This window comes from Pipra filicauda, unplaced genomic scaffold (genome assembly GCF_003945595.2).
Source record: "Pipra filicauda isolate LSUMZ 115617 unplaced genomic scaffold, ASM394559v2 scaffold45_size4122338_pilon, whole genome shotgun sequence".
NCBI classification, from domain to species: domain Eukaryota; kingdom Metazoa; phylum Chordata; class Aves; order Passeriformes; family Pipridae; genus Pipra; species Pipra filicauda.
Window position 1 is genome coordinate 3,806,538 of NW_024104598.1, and position 17,243 is coordinate 3,823,780.

Here is a 17,243-nt window from a genome sequence, read left to right on the forward strand (position 1 = left end):
CCTTTGGTATCCAAGGACTGGCACAGCTCAAACCGATGCCACTAAATTCCCCATCTCCCAAACAGAGGTTCTCCTTTGCTGCGGAATTTTTGCCCGTCCCACAGTCCAGAGGGACCTCTGGCAGCTGCACTGCCCAAGAGCTGCCGTGGGACTGCTGGGGAATGCACCACTGGAAGCAAGACAGAAATAAATTAATTCAGAGCACTACCTCGAAAGATTGAAGGAAAAAAACCTCCTAACATTCCATTGCCTCCCTTTCTAAAGGGAACCGTGTGAGCTCCGTGTGAGCCGGGAGGCTCCGGGCTGCGGGAAAGCACCCGGAGGGATGGAGGGAACACGATGCTCCTCTCCTCGCTCCATCCCTAGTGCAGCCCTCGGGATACTCGGCCCCACAGCTGGGGGATGGCCCTGGGGGTGCTTCACTCCATCCCCATGGATCCTGCTGCCCTCCCAGAGCCAGAACCACCTCCGGAGGGGGGATGGAATGCTGGGCACGGATGCTCGGCTGGAAGGCGACACGTCCCCAGCAGCACCCAAATCTCTGCAGCTCCGTGTTTGCTGCCGCCCAGCTCAGCTGATCCCCCTCTTCAGCATCCCTGGGCGTTGTCCAGCAGCACCTGCCCAAGGGGATGCGCCATAAAAATGCCCCTTCTCCAGATAAAACTGCCCCCTCTCCTGAAACTTCTCCTTTGGGAAGGCAGCAATGCAGGGAACGGCAAACATCACCTTTGGGATGTGCCTGAGGAGGATTTCCCGACTTCCCTTGAGAAACCCACACAGAAAACAGCCCAAGAACTTGTGTAATTATGCACACTCAAACCAAATGAACACTCAAACCAGGCTCAGGCCAAAGGCAAAAGGCAGCTTCAGCATCCCACGGAGGAACAGGAGAGCAGCTCAGGATGTATAAAAATGTCCCAGACGCATCCCAGAATTACAGAGTTAGAGACAGGGATCAGCTTCAGCCCCTCAGCATTTAGTTTTCCATTTATAAATACCAATTTTTATTGTTTTAAGCAAATACAGTTAATTGCACACGTGCCTGGTTGGCAGGGGAAGAGTCCAGCACCAACATTTTAGAGTTTAATTTGGAGAGGGGGAAAAAAAAAAAAGCTAAAAATTGCCAAATCTATAAACCAGGAAGTTTTTACACTTGAGTTTGCTGTATGTTTCCCTTCCAATGTTATTTTCAGGAAGTAACAAAACCATCACACATGTGAGGGACTAAAAAGGTGATTTAAGGAATGTTTTACTCTCACACTTTCTCACTTTACCCCTCACAACCACCACAGCATGGAACAGATGCTCAAAAATCAGTGTTCAGTAGCTGCCATTGGAATTTTAAGGGGCATCAAGGAAGCCTTGATAAATATTTGGGTAGTTTCTCAAGACAGGTTTTCCTTCTCCATCTGTGTCAGTGTCCAGCACAATTCCCTGTTCCTGCTTGGTCACCAGGAGCTGCCAGAGGAAATGTCAGTCGTCGGCTTCACCTCCTCGGCGTCGCCTCATTAGTCCAGAGGTTAATTAATTGGAAGATAATAAATCTGCTATGTGGTAGAAGGAGATCACAGCGAAGCATCAGCTCTGCCACGGGATATTCCTGCTCCTGGAACCCGATCCCTGATCAATAACTATCCTCCAAACTCAGTTATTCCAGCTAAACCACAGCAGCACAATTTGGAGGGACAGAAGTTTTCAGCCTCGTGGGAGTGATGGGAGGAACTTCTCTGGGAGGAAATCCTCAAGTTTAAAATCTTATTCCTCACTTCTCTGACTAACAAACCTCTTAAAATCCAGCCTGGATGGCGCAGGAAAGCTCCTTGGTCCCGCTAGGAAATTGCTCTCCCCTAAATATCTACAAAAGGCATTATCAGTTATTTCAACTGAGTCAATGAATCATTAAGGAAAAGAGGAAACAAGTAATCTGGAAAAAATTTTGGCTGAAGTTTTCCTCAGGAACGAGCTGGGAGATCAGCAGCAAGGCTTGTCCGACAGGCAGAGTGTGTGATATAAAATATATATGTGCATACATAAATATATATATTTATATCACAAAGTATATATCTCACATATATCTACCATATATATACATATGACCACAAATATTTCTCCGTCACAAACTCTACCTATAAACTCCCACACGCACACCTGTTTTCAGGAATGTGACATTTTTAGGGATCCTCAAATCAAACACATGCAGTGCTGTACGAGGGAAAACAAGCCACGGTTTTATCCCATTAAATCCAAGATGTTTTCCTGGATGTGCTGCTGGGCGTGTTTTCCTGTAAGCTCTTTTGGCTTATCCACGAAGTGCACTCGGAATTGTCAGGATCATGAAACCCCTTTGGCATTTTACTGTCTCTGCAGTACCCGCTGGGATGAGTTTTTCCAGAATTATTCCTTCCGGTCCGAGCGCATCTCCTCGAGTTCCCTCTCGCTTTCTGCATCCTGGAAATGCAAGAAGGGAACAGATAAATGCACAGCTCAATTGAAACAACTAAAAAAAGACAATTTCGCTTCTTTCTACAACCCTAAACCAGTTCTTAAGCATATCAGAGAATCAAAGAATCCTGGAATGGTTTGGGTGGGAAGGGACCTAAAGCCCACATCCAGTCCCACCCCATGCCAAGGGCAGGGACACCTTCCACTAGCCCAGGTTGCTCCAAGCCCCGTCCAACCTGGCCTTGGACACTTCCAGGGATGGGGCAGCCACAGCTTCTCTGGGCAACCTGTGCCAGGGCCTCACCCCCCTCACAGGGAAGAATTCCTTCCCAATATCCCATCTAACCCCGCCCTCTGCCAGCTTGAAGCCATTCCCCCATGTCCTGCCACTCCAGACCATTGTCCAAAGTCCCTCTCCATCTTTCCTGCAGGTTCTCTTCAGGCACTGGAAGGCCACCATCAGGTCACTCTGAAACTTCTCTTCTCCAGGCTGAACAATCCCAATTCTCCCAGCCTTTCCTCCCAGCAGGAGGAAATGCTCCATCCCCCTGACCATCTTGGTGTCTCTCCTCTGGACTCGCTCCAACAGGTCCACGTCCTTCCAGTGCTGGATCCCAGAGCTGGACGAAGTGATCCAGGTGGGATCTCAGTGGAGCAGAGGGGCAGGATCCATTTTCTCTCTGTAACCAATTTCTCCCTGCTCATCCCAGAGCCCCTGCTGATCCTGTTACCTCTTTTGTGCTCCCTGGCAGCTCGGAGGCGAGGCTCGTCCAGAGCGCAGCAGCAGTGCTGTTCCCCAGGTCCCTGTAGCACTGGGAAGGGAAAAGAACAACAGGAAAAGGGTTAAACAGGGAAAAACAGGCAGCAAACGCAACTGGGCCACTGCTAAGAAGACCTATTTCTGCCTCTTAACCATTAGCACTGACATTCCCTGCAGTCTCCTTCATTCACAGAGCCTTAGAATCACACCAGATGGAATATTAAATATATTTAGCTTCCTTTATGGTTTTGTTTGTTTGTTTTGTGGGCAAGGAGATTGGGTTTTGGTTGGAGATCTTAAGGTGTTCCCGTGGTTTTCATCATTTCCAAAGCTCTGTTTTGATTTCCACTTACTATTTCCTCACTCCAGTTTCACCACAAAACCTCTCTACTGGGAGGGAGCACATCGTTCTCCAGGCTGTTAAAAATGAGGCTCAGCTGCAAGCACTGTAATAATAAATCATATTTACAGGAGTCTCAGACTGTCAGACTAGATGCAAACTAGATGGGAGTCCCAGACATCACACACAAGGAACCCCAAATTTTAATATCAACGCTAAAAGTCTGTTCAGGTTAAGACTTCCACAGATTTATTGCTGCAACTAAAAAGAAATACTGTCATCTTACAAAATCTGGCTCCTGCATGGAGTATTTTCCACCTGCTCAGCACTTTACAGCCAAAGATGATTTTTAAAATAAATATTTCTTACCCTAGGATGCAAAAAAGCAAGAATGAGTGGTTACCTTGGCAATGTAAACTCTTCCTGCTTTGGAAAATCCTGGGCTCAGCTCCTCAACCTGCAGGAAGAGAGGGAAGGTGTGACAGGGATGAGCAGACATTAGGATATGCAAGGACACAGTTCATTCTTACACCAGGCTTATTGCAGCTCTTAAAGGAAAAAAAAACAGAGGGAGGAAAGGAGAAAGGGAGGACTCCAAATAAATACATAAAGCACTGTGCCCCTGAAACCTTCAAGCAGATGTTTTGAAATGTCTGAAATGGAGAAGTCAGCCAGGCTTTCAATAAAATAATGCCAGGGAAGTTAAAATGACAGGATGTGTCCCTGCAAGTGTTCCCAGGGATGAGCTCGGACAGGTCTGGGACTCTGGAAGCACAGCCCGGATGTGATTAGTACTGAGCAATTAATCACTGTACAGCTTTTACAAGGAACACTTCGGGTCATAATTCTGACGTCCTCAACATCCCAGTCTTTTCTCTGGCTATTCTGGAATGCAGGCTCCACAATTTTCCCTTTCACCAGCTTTCCTTCCACAGGTTCCAGGAGATGGAGAAGCATCACGGAGCACTGGGGGAGGGCTGAGGTTAAGCAGGACACAAGCACCCCCTCTCTGTGCCTGTGACCCGTGGAGGTCAGTGATCCATCCCCTTTCCTGGCAGATTCCCTCACCCGTAGGAAGTTCTGGAGCGCGTCCTGCACCGTGGCCGTCGGAGGAGCCTCGAACAGTGCCGACACCGTCTTCTTCTCCAGCCATCCCAGGTGGGCAACCTGCAGAGACAGGAAGGGCAACCTGTGCCACCCACTGGAGAGCCAGCCAGGACCTGCCCAGCCTCTTGGAGCTGCTCGTGCTCCTGGGAGGAGGCCAAAGACCTCGGCAGATTCTGGATGAGTATCCAGGCCCTTACACCTGGTTTGCATCCACCTCCCTCTCATTCAGACATGGAATTCAGTTCCAAGGAGGAATTAGACAGCAATAGGCAGTAATAAAAGCATGTTACCTGGTAACACCACCTGCCCATGAGATAGTAGAGCTGGGGGTCCTCTGGCTTCAGCTCAATGGCTTTGTCAATGTGCTCCTGTGGGAAACCAGCACCAACACACGTCACACCTTCGTTAAAAGCAAGTGAACATCCACGAGAGCAGGTGGAGAAAGAGGGAATTCACAGTTAAAGTGTTGTGATCAGTAGAATTACAGCTACAGATCCCCAGTTTTCTCAGAGTGGCTTCAGTGAGCACAGAAAAGCAGCACTTCACCAGGCTCAGGGACAGGGATTACTGCACACACACGAAAAGGAAGCTGCCCTTCAGTTTATTCCACCTCCAGAGCTCTGCCATAACCACCTTACTGGTCATGCCACAAGCTGATGGGACAATAATTACCTGTGACCTGTTCCAGGTACATCCCCTTCCCCTGCAACATCCCCAAGGGAAATAAAGGAATGTGAAGCAAATTAAATCCTCTTGGGAGTATTTGCTTTGCCCTTCTGGAAGGGTGCAGGTTGCTCACAGGCAGAGAGACAAGCTGGTGCTGTATCTTGCCACCACATGATAACTTCAGGTTCCAAGCTCTCAGTCTCATCATTTACACAAATTTTATTTGAAAGACTTCTTTTTTTTTCCCCCATGAGATTATGGTGTGTAAAACTGCAGAGCCAGCCCAGTCACCCTCAAAAGACATTGCTGGAATCACCTTCCTCAGCCCAAAACACCCACTCGTGGCATCTCTGAGACCTACTACTTCCCTAAACAAGACCTGGAGCCAATTTTCCCAAGTTCCTACTACAGAAATAAGTGTTGTTTGATACTCACACAAACCCAGGATGTCCTTTCCACTCACCTTGAAAACACACCCGGCCTGGATGCGCTTGGGAATGCTCTCGCGTTCCGACAGCTGCCCACAGAGGATGGCAAACCTGCACAGGGAGACACCTGCATTAAATCCACATTTCATCCACATTTACCTGCTGTCCATGTCTTCAGAAGGAAGACATGCAAGTGTTCAAAGCCAGGTTGGACGGGGCTTGGAGCAACCTGGGCTAGTGGAAGGTGTCCCTGCCCATGGAAGGAGGTGGGACTGGATAAGCTTTAGGGTCCCTTCCAACCCAAACCATCCCAGGATTCTCTGAAGTGCATTAAAGCTCCACACCTTGCTGGGGAACACAAGGAACACTGGAAATCTGTAAAAACTGCAATAAAAATTCTGTGCCTAAGAGGGTTTTAGCTTGAAGGACGAGGCAAATCAGCAGGAGGGGTTTGACGTGACACACAAACTCGCTGCACTGATGGCTAAAAACCAGGAGCAGCACACTTCCACAGCTGGAATTTCTTCCCTGAGCAAGGAAAGTGTGACAAGACAGAGCAGTGAAGAGTGATTGCAGCAAGAGCCAGGCTACGAGCAGCTCTAATTCACTACAGGGAGCAGCAATCTCCACATGCAGCGGCCCCGCCGCAGCACACAGGGCTCTACTTCCAGGGAAATGTTGGGAAAACCTACCTATGTCCTGCAGCTGGGAAAGAGAAGAACATGTTTTCAGTTTTGTCCAGTAGGGCATTGTGAGTTGTGAGCCTGAGAAGCAGGGCCCTGGCAAAGTTAGTTTACTGCATGAGCCGTGAAATTCAAGGAAGGTTAATTCCCTGTGGATTTGCACCCTCCCATCTCACCTCCCCGCACCAGTGGTTTGAGCCCTCCCTCCCTGAATCATTTCCCAAGAAACAATCACTCCCAGAGCTCTCAAGGGCACTGCTGTGGGACAGCACATGCAGATTGAAGTTTGGTGTCTCTCGTCCCACTCGGGAGAGAGCTCTGGGAATGGAGGACACTTCCATCCCTTCTCTGAGTTTGGCTCAAAAAATATTAGGTGGAACAGATGGACAAATGAATAACATCTCCAGTTCTTTCAAAAAATAAAGCTGAAAAGAAGAAAGATGCAAGTAAAGCTCCCTTTTACTACACCCATACCCCAGTGCTGCTGGATACTCTGCCATTGCTGTCCCAAGGCATCCCTTGGGACAGTTAAACACAGCACATGTGCAGGAATCTGTCAGAAGACTTTTAAATCTCCAACTACACTTTCTCCAGTGTTATGAAATCCCAGGAATTCCCTCACACCTCACTGCTCCTGCCTGAGCTCCATTTCCAACGTCTAAGTTACAACACAAAGTCGCATCTCCTGAATATTTACAGTTTTGCCTTAAATCCCATTCCTTTACTTCGTTAATTTTCTTGTGGGAAAGCTCTGGTTCAGTTCTGAAATTCTTATTTTTCATGGTAATGGCAAAGATTACCAGATCAATGCATAAAAATCAAAAGGATAAAAATCCTTTCCCCTGGTTGGAAAAGCTCACAGCTGCACTGCCCCACTCTGATGGAATAAGTGTTTTTAGGATCTTCTCCAGTTTGTTTCCCAACAAAACATCAGCCTGGACCAAAACATCCCCGACCACAACACAACTGGGGTTGAGAAATACAAGTCAATAAAGGGCTTATTTTCTACAATCACGAGATCAAACATTCCTAGACAATAAATCCCCACAGTTGCCTCATGTCAAGAAATATAAATTCCAGGGGTTTTTTTTAACAGCCTGGTGGAATGTTGGTGAAAAAGCCATAAAAGCAGCAGTAAATTGTAAATTTCAGTTGTGAAATGAGCTAAAAAATATATATGGGACGAGATGCCTGAACTGGTTTTTCACTGTATTCCCAGGAAAGATGATTTTTCCTAAACAGCTTTGCCGGTCCCAGGTCCACTGGAGGTTTTCACACCCACAACTCTGCATTCCTGGGATTTTAGGCTCTGATTTCTGCTGTTCTCTCCTCTGCTTGTTTAGCTTGGCACAGTGGACCTATTTATTCCAGCTCATTCCATGGAATGCCTCGGGATGAGAGTCACCACAGACACTATGGAGGTGCAGGAGGGATGAGCAGCAGGACCAGGAGACCTGAAAAATTATGATTTAGGGGATTTTCATTCCCTGTGACCTCTGCAGCACTGCTCAGATCCATGTCTAAGCAGCCATCCAAAGCCTCCATTAGGATATCACTCGATTAATTATTAACCAGACTCCTCATTAAGCTGCTGACAGTGGGAAAGCTGCAGTTCCCACAGGAATCTCAGCTCAGGATTTCCCCATTTATTAGAAAATAAACCCTGTGGAAACAGATACCCCCAGCTGAGAGAGCCTGTTCTTCCAGCTTAAATCTCCAGGCTCAGGACTTTCAGGAAGTTCACTGGGATGCTACACTCTGGCTGACTTCCCTGGAAGCAGGACTCTGCCCATGGAATACAGTCTCCAGCACCTTCCCTCCGTGGTTAGGATGCTCTGCCAACCCAAACACAGCTCTTAGCTCTTTCAACCATTTCAAAGACAAGTTTTCTCAATATTTTATGAGCATTCCCAGCTTTTCAACCTTCCTGTGCACACAGCAGATGCACAGCAGTCCCTCCACTTGAGGGAAGGAGACACGGAATTAGCAGGCAGGTATTCACACTGCAACAACCAAACATTAAAATAATAATTCATCTGGGAACTAGTACCTTGGGAGAGACAGCAGAATTCCCAACCTGAAATTAATGACCAGCTGATCCTAAGGAGGTTGGGGGGAAAAAAAAAAGCTTTGGCTTTTCCAAGGGGAGACAAGATGGAAGGAAAAAGTGAGGAAGGCAGATGTGCTCCTTTCCTTCCTTCCCACAAACATCCACATGGGAGAGCTCCTGTGCTCTGGATGTTCAAGTTACTTCCTGAATTAACCTCCCAGGGCACACAGGTCAGGGGGATGCCACCAGGCAGCTCTAACTCTGTGCTATTTTTCTTCCTCTGCATTCTGAAATATCTCCTAACTATTCCTATGGTTGCTGCTGCCCCATATTGTCAGTAAATTCCCTGTTTAATCTGCCTATGGAGCAGAAAACAGTCGGCTCATAAACCCAGAATCTGGCTCAAAATTGGCCAGGTCTGGGCAGTGACCCACCAAGAGTTAAATCCTGAAGCACTGCCAGTTGTTAAATCAGAGCTGTCTCCCAGGCACATCCAGAATGCCGTGACTTTTCAAAAATCCAGGATCTGCCCACGGACAGCCAGATGTACCCACGGAACTGAGAAGGGCTGGTGATCAAGTGTGCAAGATGTTCCACCAAACTGACAGACTCTCTAGAAGAAAGGGCACATTTTGGAGGCTCATCCAACCCAATCCCACTTCTCCATAACACACAGGAATAATAATAAGCCAAGGAATAAGCCAGAGCTTATTATTCCTTCTGCAACAGTCAGCACTTCATTTCCAGTGTAAAATATTCCACTCAAACTAAAAACAACACCCACACAGTTTTCCCCAGATTTCTCTGAAATCCCTCTGGTTGCACTTCCAATATTTCTTTTAGCAACAGGAATGGGAAGCAAGGCAAACCTAGAGCTTGCTCTCCTTTCCTGATCCCTAAAGATGCTACTGGACTGGAAATTCTAAAAGGCCACACTTGTTTCTCACCTTATTTGTGAGATGTCACATATTTGTGTCCAAGCAGCAAAGCACAGAGGTTTGTACAATCATATTTCTATCATATTTCTTTGCATTTTGTATCTCTTCCATCCCTAAAAGCAAGGACAGACTTAGGAACTTGCTCTGTCCTACTCATGGGCTGGGATCAGCTGAGGGATGAAATCAGTTTAGCTGGACATAAATTCTACCTGCTCAGAGATCTTTTTACAATTAAAGCAGAGAATGATTTTGATGTCTAAATCCCAAGTAAGGATCAGGTCCTTGTAAATCAGGAGTGCAGAGGCTTTAGATCACTCGCTCCAATATCCCTCAGCCCTGGATGCACAAATAAATCCACTCCAAAGGTACTGAGGGCATTTAATACCCAACACAGCTCCCACACTTCTGTTCCTCCTCACTGATTCCCCAGCAGGAATCCTTCCCTTTCCCAAAGTTATTCCCTTTGCTTGTTGCTTTGAAATGTCAGCAATTACTGCAACAACCATGAGGCATCAAGGGGGAAAAGCTTTCCTTGCAATGATCCCTGAGTGGAAAGTACTTTCTCTCTTTCCTCAGCCAATAAGGCTGGGAATTATTTGGGCAGAAGGAAATAACAAGCACAAAAGGCAAAAAAAATAAAAAAATAAAAAGGACCAGAAACCAGCACGATTTCAACTGAAGGAATCCTGATAAAACAGGCAACTGGTAAAATAGAAAGTCAATAGGAAATAATGCACACACAGAGAGAGAAAAAATACAGGCCAGACCTGCACAACGAGGCTTCACACAGCCTGTGTGGAGAGGCAGGAAAAGAATTGGGAATATTTCTACTAAAATGGCCATTTGGGATGTAGTGGGAAAGACAAGGATGGTGTTTGGGATGCTGTATATGGAAGTAAGGATGCAAGGGACCATCCCATCAGCATCACACAAATCCATCCTGCTCCCACGGATTGTGTCCTGCACTGGATTTCCCCCCACTTTTGTCTGGAAAAATATATGGAAGAGGGAGAATAATGTGGGAAAGACAACGTGGGTAGTGAGAGATAACCCATTATTCCCTATGAGAAGGGATAATAACAGATTAGGGTTTTCACAACAGGAATCAGGCACTGGAGAGAGAAATATGACAGAATAAAACTGTAATTTAAAGCAAGTGTGAACAATGTTCTCCATAAACCAAGAGCTGGGGCACCAAATCCACCCCCAAAAAGCTTTAAAGACTCTACTGGTTTTTTTCTCCTCCTCAGGATAAATTCAATTAGCATAAAAAAAGGCTGCAATTAAACCAGCTTGTGACCACCTCAGTGCTGGGAAGAGAGTAATTTCCTGTTCTATTCATGGCAGTAAATAATAATTTCTGTGCTGATAAAGGGAATTACATATTCATTCCCAAGAAATCCCACGCCTCCCACAGGCTGCTCTGCTGTTTCCTTTCTCCAGCTGCTCTGAAGAACTAAAAGCAAGATGTAGCTGTGCAGGAGCCTTATCCCTGTCTGGGAGAAGGGTCTGAGAGGCCCAGGACTGTCCCAAAATCTGAATTACAAAGCAAACCTACCAATATGGAACCCTGGAGTAGAACCTTGCTTTGTAAAATACCAACTTTAAGATCCACCCTGGCAACTAAAACCCATTTTTTCAAGGTGTTAAGCCAGCAGAGCCCAATACCATACTCTGCTGGAGATTTTCCTGCCCCAAAAATTCATCCTTCCTACCAAAGCTTTAATTGAAAACAGCAATTCATTACTAACAACTGAAATAGAGTCTTTTTAAGACAATAAAGGCATTTATTCAGATGCCAGTAGTCCAAAACAACCCTCCAAATAAATCTGCTCATTAGAAGAGCACAGATCTTGTCTGGTAAAGATACTCAGCATCTTGTTTTCCCAATAATTTCCATTTAAAAAAGTAATTTCCCTTTTATTCTAATTTATGTGCTGTCAGACCTTTACACTATCTGCTGATAAACACTGTTCATGGAGGAATTCACCAGAAAGGCACATTGCCTTACCTCCACAAATATCTGAACCACTCCACAAAAAAAACCCACATAAAATATCTTTGTTTAAATTAAAAACAGAGCCACATGCTGCTGTCTCCCTTCATTTCCAAGCTTTTTTGATGGAAAATACCCTCAGTGTAGGACACTGCAAGTAAGAGCAAATAAGTGTTTGGGATCTTGTTGGGTTGGGTTTTTTTTTTTAATTATTAAACTGCAGCTCAGCTCCCAACAACCTCCAAGTTCTTTTCCTACACTTTTCATAAGCAAGAAGTGGAAAAAAAAAAATCACATACCACTGGTGGCACTCAGCACTTTGGTCCCACTTCTGTAAGGCAAGTTCCAGCTCTTTCTTCCCTGGAAAAAAAATGTAGCCAGAGGTAAGAAATTCAGCTGCTTTCTCTCCTGACTTCTTTCTTTGTGGCTGCTAGAGTACAATAATATATATATATATATATATATATATGTATGTATAAAAATAATATATTTGTTAATTTTATACCACGTGTGGCTTGAAAAATGCCCTGTAAATAATTTCATCCTTTTGCAGACTCAAAAGGCTGCTAACTAAGCATTTACTGCAGACTAAGAGGACCATATAAAACTTAAAATTCCATGTTTAAATGGCTACACTGATTCCCAGAAAAGAATAATTATATTAGCTATAGTTACATGTGTAACAAATGGGGCAGAAGTTATTTAGATTAGTACCTTTTGCTGCACATCTTAACCTTAATAAAGATGATTTCTGTTCTACTGTGACTCACCTAAAAACTTGTGAACACATCTGAGGTGGCAAAGAATGAGGGAACAAAATTAAAGTGACTCTTCTAAGCAAACACCTGTCTAAAAATACATTTCTTTTTTTTTTTATGTATCTGCATGTGCTGGCAACACAAAAAAAAAAATCAAATGTGTTGAAGCCAAGGCTTTTATTTTTTTTCCCTGATGTTTATTTTTGTTTAATGTTTATTTTTTTGTTTATGTTTTATTTATTTTATATTTTATTTATAATAATATATTTATATTTATAATATTATATATTATAAATATGTTTATATTTATAATATTCTATAAGTAATATAAAAATATAAATATATAATAATATAATAATTACAAATATATAATATTTGTATAATATTATAAATATATAATATTATATATAATAATTTATAAATGTATAAATATATAAGAATATATTTATATTTATAATATTATGCATTATTATATATAATGATATATTTATATTTATAATATTATACATTATTATACATAATAATATATTTATAATATTATACATTATTATATATAATATAATAACATTTATATTCATAATATTATAGATTATTATAGATAATAAATTATATATAAATATATAAATATATAATAATATATTTATATCTATAATATTATGCATTATTATATATAATAATATATTTATATTTATAATATTATACATTATTATATGTAACATAATAACATATTTATATTCATATTATTATAGATTATTATATATAATAATGTATTTATAATAATATTTTATAATTTATTTTAATATCAGAGAGGATATGGATGACAGGTTAGAGAAACAAGCTTTTATGGCTTTCAGTAGGCCTTAGCCTACTTTCACTCTTTCAGCAAGCACGAATTTTAAATTTATAAATAAAAAAACCTACAAATTATATTTCTAGATTTATATAAAAGTCTATGCCTGTATTTTAAGCATAAAACACTCCAGCACTGCTGCCCACTCGCCTAAAAAAAGCAGATTACGAGGCAGAACAATCAATGCCCTGCGCTGTTGGCAGGTGGAGGGTTTATAAAGCTCGAGTGTCAGCCTTCCTGTGCCCGGGCCCAGAATTCCTTACCCTCGGAGGCGTAGGATTGCTTCTCCTCCTCGTCCTCCGTGAGCTCCCACATGTCGCTGTGAGCCCGGCCCAGGCGCCACAGGAATTCCCTCTGCTCCCCGTACTGCAGGAAAACGGGAATGTTACGGATCGAGGCCCGTCTGCCACGGGGCAAAGGGAATTACAAACCAACGTGTTAGAAGTTAGGGGTTTTGGGGGTTTTTTTTAAACTCTTTTTTAAGCCTTAAAACGCCCCGACTGTGCAAGAACCAAAGCAGAACCACAGCTGAGAGAACTGGGAGGGGGGTGAGTTTATAACAAAGTGTGGGCACAGGACAGGGCAGGGATTGCACCTCAAATCCTGTGTCCAGCTCATGGCACGAAGGATATCAAGGGGCTGGAGTGAGTCCAGAGAAGGAAAGAGAGGTGGGGAAGGAGCAGCAGGAGCGGCTGAGGGAGCTGGGGGGGCTCAGCCTGGGGAAAAGGAGGCTCAGGGGGGACCTTCTGGCTCTGCAACTCCCTGACAGGAGGGGGGAGCCGGGGGGGGTCAGGCTCTGCTCCCAGGGAACAAGGGACAGGAGGAGAGGGAACAGCCTCAAGTTGTGCCAGGGGAGGTTCAGGTTGGACATCAGCAAGAATTTATTCATGGAAAAGGTGGTTAAACATTGGCAGGGGCTGCCCAGGGAGGTGGTGGAGTCCCCACCCCTGGAGGTGTCCAAGGAAGGACTGGACGTGACATTCAGTGCTCTGGGCTGGGGGACAAGGTGGAGATCAGCCAAGGGTTGGAAACTCAGCGAAGAAATTCCTCCTGCTGTCCAACCTGACCCTCCCCCAGCACAGGGACACCACAAGGCACCTTTACCGCCAGCTTGTTGTTGAGGAGCAGCTGGAACCCCTCTCTCCTGTCCCGCTCGTCCCCGGCGTGCAGGCGGTCAGCCTGCTGCAGGAGCTGCCCCAGCCCCTCCTCCAGAGAGGAATCCAGGGCCAGAGGGGCTTCATCCTCGGTGACCAGGTCCAGGGAATCCCGGCGCACCGTCCTCACTGTGTCACAGCTCACTTCATCCTCCCCTTCCTCGCTCTCCCTCTCCGACTCCCGGTCGTAGTCGGACTCGGCGTTGGCCGTGGTGTAACTTTGGGAGGGAAAAAAAAACCGACACAAAATCAGTTCTGGGAGCTATTCCCAACAGAGGAAGAGGAGCATCTCAGCTTATCCTGCACGACACAAGTGTCTCAATCTTGGATTTCTTGGAACAGTCACTATTTCTCACTTAACATATCCAAAAAATCTGAAGGAAAGCACAGAATGCTGAAGGACGAAGGTCCCTTGGAACTTAAGTCACAAGTGGGTTTTGAGCAACATGGTCTAGTGAACAGTGTTCCTGCCTATGGCAGGGGGGTGGAACTGGATGAGCTTTAAGGTCCCTTCCCACCCAAACCATTCCAGGATTTTAAGTGTCCCCACCTCACCTGCACACCTTGCCAGCTCCTCTTAGCTCTTCTAACTGCAGTGCAACAGAATTAAACAGCTGAAAGCAGAGTCAGGACTATTCAGTTAAATATATGGATTATAAAGGAGAACTTCAACAATCCATCTGGAAAGTATAACCTGAGGGATTTAGCCTGCTCCAGGGAATTTTAGGCACAACAGCTCTCCTGGCAACACCTCATCCCTCCATCATCCTGGTCACTAAATGCCCCACAGCTCGTTCCCACTGCCAGGTGAAAAGGTGAAGAACAGTAGGAAAGCCACCAAGACTCTTTTCCAGCAGCAAGAAATCCAGCGAGGAGCAAGAGGATGAGCCACAAAGAGACACCACACGTGAAAAACCCAGGGAATGATTCACAGCTGAATTAATCAAAAGAACCAGGACACGGTTTAGGGAGGGTTTTGGTGGTGCCACAATGATGGTTGGACTCTATGACCTTGGAGGTCTCTTCCAACCTCCTTGATTCTGTAAAGCTCAGATCCAAGTTTCTGAAAATGGCTAAAATTAAGCTCCCCCAGCACTTAGGGTAGGAATTTAAAATTTAAACTGGCATTGTACAGTGGCACCACTGCAGAGGGGGAGTCTACTCACAAAGCCAATTTCTTTTAAAATAAGATTATTTGTCCCCCTCACACCGACCTGCAAGCTCTTAACTGCAGAACAGGCACAAATCGGGCAGTAATTTCAAAATTACTGCACTTTAACATGTGGATTTTGTTGATTTAGGTGAACAACAAGACAACTACACCAGTTCTGCCAGAATTAAATTCACTGCAGTCTGAGGGCACTGGGTACCTCCAGCACTGTGTCCTGGCTGGATTCCTCTTCCCAAGGAACAGCCCTGTGATCTTGCCTTTGTCTGGGGACCCAGATATGTGCCCACAGCCTGTATCTGAAGGAGGCAGTGACAGCACTTCACCCACACCTTGATAACAAGACACATCTGGCTATCAAAGCTTCACTTTTCTGAGAACCATCCACAACTTTCAAGCATTTCCCTCTCTGGCAGAGGGTGAACCAACACCCTTGCTCAGTAGAGCCTCCAAACCCTCATCCAGAAATTTAAAACCCACCATTTCTGTACTGCAACATTTTAAGGCAAGGAACAAAGAGTCAGCAGAGGCAGGAAAGCAAGGATGCCATGCTGGAGATGCCACTGAATTCATGGATAATGCAGCAACACAGGGGTAGGTGACACTGGCAGGTGACACTGGCTGAGCTCTGTTTCACATTAAAAGCTTCATTTCTTTACATTTCTTAAGATTAATTAATAAGATATTAAGGTATTATTAGTTCTCTAGACTACCCCATTTTCAGTAGCTGGACACAAACTCCTCAAATTCCCATATTTCCCCATCCTAACCCCCAGCATTTTCCTGGCAGTTGCCAAGGTTTCAGTCCTTCAGCTCAAAAAACCCCCATGTTTTCTCCCAGTTGCTGCAGTTCAAAAAGACAAGGAACAGGACAAGCTCAAAGCCTTCAGGGAGATTAAGGGATTTAGATGTTATCAGCCTATTTTCCTGAACTTACAGTGATGGAACTGGAATACTTTAGGAGGGCCTCTGGCTAAAACACATCCTGAAGGAAAACAAGAGTCTGGAACAAAAAAGCCCACGGAAAGGAGAGGCAAAGAAGCCCAAAACCCAAAGCCACACCAGGAAATTAAACAGCCCAAAACCTCTGAGAACTCGCTGATTTTTGGGAATTGTGCATGGAATAGGAGAAGCTGCTCATGTCCATGTGGTTCACAAAATAAAGCTGAAATGGGAGTTCTTTGTTCTGAATTCCATAAAAATAATTCAACTGCCAGCAAGGAACATCCAGCTGAAATTTATCTCATTCTTCCTCCCAGTGGCTGCTCCAGAGCTTCAATTGTTTCTTCCAAAATTTACATTTCCTACCTTCATTTTAACCCTGAAAATGTTACTCTTCTAGTACATTTACATCTCTATCAGACAATACTGCACACTAAAGGCAGTTGGTCCTGACCAGACTGACATTATCCCTATGGTCCTCCACAGGGAGAAATTACATTATTCCAGGGGTTTTTTTTAAATCAGATGAGAGTTCTAGTTACAGATTTTAGTTACAATGTAAGAACTCCTCCAACCATCACTGGATTCCCAAATAAATTAATGAGGCTTTGCAGTAAAACACACCCCTGTCCCCTAAGGAGGTGCCTTTTCTGAACCTTTGAATTCCTGGCCTCTGCCACAACTTACAGTTTTCTATCAGCAGGGGACACCCCAGGCTGGGATCAAGGTGGACAAAACCCACCTTTTCCATCAATTTTACAAAAGCCACTGTCACCCTGATGATTCAGTGCATCTGCTGTTACCCAAACAGCAAATGTCTCGTCTTCAGAACCAACCAGACATTTTAAAATCTGTTCTGCACCCTCGTTCCCTATTACACCACCATGAATCACTCACTGCCTCATTTCCCTCTCATTCCAACACCCACTCCGGATGAATGAAGCTCTTACAACCCCAGTGA

At 44.7% G+C, this 17,243-nt stretch overlaps 1 protein-coding gene across 4 annotated transcripts in view; it reads right to left on the reverse strand.

The window, feature by feature from the left end:
* Window positions 1–975: 975 nt before the first annotated feature.
* The window catches only part of RMDN3 (regulator of microtubule dynamics 3), a 28,067-nt gene continuing 11,799 nt past the window's right edge, over window positions 976–17,243 (reverse strand). For 2 of the 4 annotated variants that reach the window (XM_039385986.1, XM_039385987.1), the window contains 9 exons: window positions 14,123–14,390; window positions 13,282–13,384; window positions 11,710–11,770; window positions 5,779–5,854; window positions 4,940–5,017; window positions 4,611–4,709; window positions 3,946–3,999; window positions 3,174–3,254; window positions 976–2,448 (listed from right to left, as the gene is read on the reverse strand). In XM_039385986.1, the coding sequence (XP_039241920.1) occupies window positions 2,395–2,448; window positions 3,174–3,254; window positions 3,946–3,999; window positions 4,611–4,709; window positions 4,940–5,017; window positions 5,779–5,854; window positions 11,710–11,770; window positions 13,282–13,384; window positions 14,123–14,390 (874 nt within the window). In that variant the 3' untranslated portion in view covers window positions 976–2,394. Of the gene's footprint in view, window positions 2,449–3,173; window positions 3,255–3,945; window positions 4,000–4,610; window positions 4,710–4,939; window positions 5,018–5,778; window positions 5,855–11,709; window positions 11,771–13,281; window positions 13,385–14,116; window positions 14,391–17,243 lie in introns of all 4 variants that reach the window. The other 2 variants (XM_039385985.1, XM_027717970.2) reach the window with 1 other exon arrangement.